The sequence below is a fragment of the Wasmannia auropunctata genome, unplaced genomic scaffold (genome assembly GCF_000956235.1).
Source record: "Wasmannia auropunctata unplaced genomic scaffold, wasmannia.A_1.0 LD336088.1, whole genome shotgun sequence".
Classification (NCBI taxonomy): Eukaryota; Metazoa; Arthropoda; class Insecta; order Hymenoptera; family Formicidae; genus Wasmannia; species Wasmannia auropunctata.
The window spans coordinates 4,125,733-4,131,523 of record NW_012026802.1 but is presented as its reverse complement, the minus strand read 5'-3'; the positions used below and the strand labels follow the sequence as shown (position 1 = coordinate 4,131,523).

Below are 5,791 nucleotides of genomic sequence, written 5' to 3'. Positions count from 1 at the left end.
TAGGGTAAGTATTTTTTAAATAGCTATCCTTTCTTTATTCTATCTCTCTTTGCATTCTTTTAAAATATTTGACTCCTTTGTCTGTTGCAGATGGCGACAGATAGGCGCGGTGGAGTGGGCTTAACACTACATATTCTTTTTCATATATTCTATAATATAAATTTTATAATAAAAACTTTAATTTCAATCATAAAATAATACTTTCTTCAATTCTTCTCCTCTTCCTTTTCCTCTTCGCGTACGTGCGATAACGGGTGGGACCGCGGGGTGGGACGGCGGGGCCCGTGCGCAACGGCGGTGGCGGCGGTGGCGGTGGCGGCGGCGGCGGCGAACGCGAGCAGCGAACGCGGCGAGCGCGAGCGTGGTTCCCCTTTCCCCGCGATACCCGCATTTCCGACGTGGTATCCCTCTTCCCCGCGCATCCCGCACCTACAACGCGGTTCCCTCTTCCCCGCGCATCCCGCACCTACAACGCGGTTCCCTCTTCCCCGCGCATCCCGCACCTACAACGCGGTTCCCTCGCCCCCGCGCATTCCGCACCCACGACCTCGCGGTCAGGCCAGCTGAGCGAGCGGCTTTCCGCGGCTTCCCCCTCCCCGCGGACCGCGGATCGCGCCGTGAACGTTCTGAGCGGCTTCCCCCTCCCCGCGGCTTCCCCCTTCCCGCGGACTCTCCGCGGACCCCTTTCTTCGCGGACCCCCGTGGACTTCCCTGCCTCTCACCCTCCCTCGGAGCTCCTGAGTTAGAACCCGCCCTTATTAGTTACTACTGTACCACAGCGCCGTATAACCTTCTCGCTCCCTCCTTGGGGTTCCGCAAATTAGGCATAAGCCTAGACAGGGCCAGAGCCGTTTTCTCCGCTTTCGGTAACAGCTAAGAAAAGTGTTCTCTGAATTTCCAACGGCGGCTCAGTAGCAATCCAGAATACTTTATGTTGGGGTTCAGAGGAACCACGGAGCCCTTTACCAGTATTGCGTCATTGCGGACAAATCTATGCGCTCGGGAGAACACACCCGCTTCTGTTTTGGTCGGAGAGACTTTTAAACCCAGGTCTTCGATTTTTCGGACAACGGAGGCCACCCCCAGTTCTACACGAGCCTTAGCCTCATTTAAAGTATCCCCCAGGGCCACAACCAGCGTGTCGTCAGCATAACACAGCGTAAAGATATCCTCGGACAGATCCAACTTTAGCACCTTGTCATACGCAAGATTCCAGGCTTCCGGTTCAAGCGCGGAACCCTGCGGGACCCCGCACGTCATAGGATTTCTTACCATTCGACCCCTACAGTCCACATAGCAAACGCATCTATCGGAGAGATAGCTCTCTGTGATTCTTCGCAAATAATTTGGAACTTGTTTCACCACCAACGCCTGGCGGATTGTTTCCCACGGTAGCGAATTAAAGGCGTTAGAAATGTCAAGGGACATCACAACCGCTACTCTTCCGTCACTAAATACCAGTTTAATAAGTTCTCTCAATTTAAGAATAGCGTCGACTGTTGAGCGCCTGATTCTAAACCCGTATTAGTGAGCCGACAATCCCACACCCTCAAAGATACTGGTTCTGATTCTGCGGACTACCATTCTCTCGAACATCTTACCAACCTCATTCAGAAGGCAAATCGACCTATACGATGAGGGGATCGCGTCCGGTTTGTTAGGCTTTTTTAGCAGGACTAGCTTAGCCTTTTTCCAACATATTGGAAAGGTGCCCTCCCGAAGACAAGCCGAGAAGCATCTAGCGAGAAGTTCCGCGCATTCCGGAAGGGTCAACTGATAACGCCCCCCCAAATTCCGTCAGGTCCCGGGGCCTTTCCAGATTGTTTCAACTTTGAAGCAGCCCATTCTACCTCTCTCACCGAGACCGCGTGGTCCTCATCCCACAATACCGGTAGGCGGGGTCTTTCGTCTAATTTGTCGAGCTCCAAAGGAAAGAGTCCCGCCATAACCCTAGACATTTTTGCTTGTAATAAAGTTTCGCACACCGGTTTAGATTGGGGTCTCATCTTCCCCAATACTATTCTATATGCTCGCCCCCAAGGATCCCCATCGACATCCGCCAGGAGTCCCAGCCAGGCCCTGTCCTTTGTCTCTCTAATTGCTCTCCTGAGGGCACCCCTGGCGCGGGCCAGCTCTGCTTCCAGGGGTGGGACCGCCGCACGCTGTTTCTTACGTCCTCTCGTGTCCAGTCTGCGGAGTCTCACGCATGCGTTGCGGAGTTCAGCAATGTCCGAATTCCACCAGTAAACAGGTCGTTTATGATGGTTACTGGACCTGCGCATTGCTATATCTGAGGCCTCCGTGAGCACCGACTGAATACGTTCTGCCAGTTGTTCAGCTGTTAAGTTCTCCTCAAACCTGGGCCATAATCTTGAGGCCACGCAAGCACACAGGAGATCCCCATTCAGAATTTTCAGGTTCCACTGAGGGAACCCTTTTGCTGCTCGCCTGTCCGTCTGAATTCCACACCTGGGCCCCAGGTCCAGGAACACGTACTTATGGTCAGACAATGATTCCTCCTCCGATGCAACCTCCCACTTCCTGATATTTGCAAGAGTAGCAGGAAAGACCCAGGAAAGGTCTATGACCAAACTTCCCTGAGGTTTCACACATGTAGGCACGTCAAAGCTGTTTAGCAGCCGCTGATCTAGTGCGGCGGCCCAGGTCGTAAGTACATCACCCCGGACAGTGGGGTGTGTGTTCTCCCATAAATGGGATCGAGCGTTGAAATCCCCAACCACCAGCATAGACCGTCCCCTGTGCCCTACGATCACATCCCTAATCGCCGAGAGAAATTCGCTGATTTACACTTCTATTTGGGGAGAAGTATCCCGAAACCACCACGCAGCCGTCCCACAACACAGCAACGAAACCCTCTCCTCGACCGATCACAGTTACCGATTTAGGGGACTTCGGGCCTTGCCAGGTGATGGCGGCTATAGGGGTCGCTTCTGCAGACCCGACCCATCTGGGATCCCTGGAGACTCGGTACGGCTCCGAGACGCACGTAATATCACACTCACATTCTTGCATAATTTGTAGAAGCCGATCCTGTGCACTCCAGAATCTGTTTAAATTTATTTGCACCACTTTACTGGTCATTACTAGTACTCGCCAAGGCGACACTGCTCCGATCCGCCGTTCTTATTCCCTCCTCTCTTCCCGCGCTTCTCATCGGGCTTCTCCTTGGTTGAAGTGGTGGACACACCCCAGACCCAGCTTTGTGGTTATTAGGGAGACCACGGCCCCTACAGACGGGGCAGCTCGAAGGTCTACCGCACTCATTTGCCTTGTGGTTCGCCCCCCGCAATTAAAATGTCCCGTCCTATTTTTATCACTAGGGCACCTCCATCTCACATAACCTACCCCCAGACATTTGTAGCATTGTAAAGATGTTCTCTTGAGTAGCTCTACTCTTGCAGTGGCCCACCCAATTCGTAGACCCCCAGTTTCCACAATCCTTAGCGCCGCCTCCAGTGGACATTGCAACCACGCGGTCCTCATCCCGTTTCTAGCAATCCTGTCGTTGCCAAGTCTAATACTCTTCGGTTGACAACCGCCAGCATTTGCCATAGCCTCCAAAACTTCGTCGGCCGTGGCTGAAGCATCCAGGCCTGAAAGTCTTAGTTCCCCCTTCATCGTAGGTCTACCAACCCGGATCCCTGTGTTTTGGAAAGTATCACGGAGTTTGGACGCTAGAGCATGTGCCGCCATCGCCTTGTCAGGTCCCGGTAGCTCAATTAGTACTCCGCCAGACACTGTGCTCCTCATTCTCGTGTCGGCAATCCCTAAGTCATCCAGGACAATTCTCTCTCTGGCCGTCCTAATAGCCTCTGCATAGGACATGCCTCCCTCAGGACAAGAGAGCGTAACTGCCGAGGAACGGGGGGACGCCTTGGTGGCAGCCCTTCCCTCGTCCTCCGAACCGCAGGAGGAATATCTGTTGCACGCATCTCCCTCTTTTGTGGCTGGTTGCTTATTGCCGCTTCTTGAACTTCCTCTCGTCTGTCTTTGCTACTGAGATTTCCACCCTCTTTGGCTACAGCTCCCCTATCCATGAGTGGAGTTTGTGCGCTCGCCATCTTGCCTCGGGTACGCTTTTTTTGTTTCCTTTTCACCCACGGAGCAGGGGTAGGAAATCCATCGTCCTCCGTATCTAGTCTGTTAGATTCCATTACCGCAGATGATGAAGTCGTATTCTTCTCCCTTATTGCAAGGTAAGGAACAACATCTCTTCTTGTCCCCTCAGTCTGCAATCTATCCTTAATTTTGCCACCAGGGATCATTGTACCTAATGCCTCGGCCATCGCACTTTTAATCATTGCCGTAAGGTCTACCAAAAAGCCCCTATCCAACGTTATTTGATTTGTAGGGCCAGCCTCCGGTTTATTTTCCCACCTAGTCGGTTGATTTTTCGGTCCTTCCGTCATATTTACTGGGCTTCCTAGATTCATTCCAGCTGCCTCTTCCCGATGCTCGTTCCCCAGCAAGGGACTTTCTGACAGGGACCTAGCATCCATGTTGCTATCGACTAACCCCTCAGCCGCACCCGGCATTTTCTCGGCCAAGATATTGGTCAACCTTTGTATTTGGAGCTTTGCCTCCGAAAGCTCCTCCTGTAACTCCAATATCCGATTCCGCAAAAATCCAGGGTTACCTTCCGCAGATGCTCTATCGGCCAAAGTCCGAATCGCGTGTCCAGCTGAGTGTAGGTTCACCTTGATTATTTTGGTGAGCGACCCCTTAATATTAATGGATTTTCCACGGGCCGCTTCAGCCTCACCAAGCCATTCCGTAGCCAGGGCAGCAACGTCGCACGATGAAAGCCTCTCTAGGGGTTGCGCCCTTTCGTCCGTAAGCGCTTTCTGCGTGTCAGACAACTGACCGACCGAGAGTCCGCTGGAAGCCTCCTCCGCCTCATCATCCCCATCTTCCGGTGAGTAGAAAATTCTCTTCCTTTTCTTCCCGGTTTTTGATTTTGCCACGGCCGACGATCCGGAGGACGCCGAGCTCCTTGTCATGTTTCTGTCCGTCTCGTATCCAGTTATCTCTAGATCCGAGTCTAACCGTTCTCCTAGGTTTGACACCGACAGTAATTCAACATCAGTGCCTCTCTCTGGTCCTACCGCCGGCAGGTCCGATTCTTTTTCTTTTTGCCCACTTTTCCCCTTCTTCGGTCTGACGGGCGTCACAAACTCTTCTTCCTCCACTTCCATGTCTATAGGAACAGTAGGTTCATTCTCCTTCCTTGTGTCCGGACGCAGTCCAAACTTCCATTTGCTTGCATCTAGTCTTTCAATATCCATTGATACTCTCTTATTATCGACGATTGCAGGAATGGGTGAAGGCCTCGCCGGAGCCCCCACCCCATTCCCATCGCGATGTCGACATGGGGGGACTGGGACAAGCATCCCCCGCACGCCGTTTCTCGGAGTTCCAAACCTCCGGGAGGGTTTTATCCTTGTTTTTACTGTTCATCTTTTTGTTCTTTTTGGCGAGCTTTTTGCCAAGAGGGCCTCCTCTTGTTCCCGGACTACCTGACTTCAACATGGGGAACCAATAAATCAGGTAAAAGGGATGATAATCGACTTAAACAGACAAGCCAATAGGCAGATCCTCCCAACGCAATGGGCCTAAAAGCCGGTGCACACTACCCAGGTTCTCAGAAAGGAAAACAAAAACTTCGTGAGATTATCTTCTAAATTAAACGTCTTAAATACTACGTATACCTCCCCAGAAAACATCCCCAGAAAAAAGCAATGTACGCCCTCAAAAGGGCGCAGCACTGAGG

General features: G+C 52.2%; 1 protein-coding gene across 1 annotated transcript; it reads right to left on the bottom strand.

Moving 5' to 3' along the window:
• Nucleotides 1-1,769: 1,769 nt before the first annotated feature.
• Nucleotides 1,770-2,747, bottom strand: LOC105448384. Its single transcript, XM_011686906.1, has one exon. The coding sequence runs from the start codon at nucleotides 2,745-2,747 to the stop codon at nucleotides 1,770-1,772; it is 978 nt and encodes a 325-aa protein (XP_011685208.1).
• Nucleotides 2,748-5,791: the final 3,044 nt, after the last annotated feature.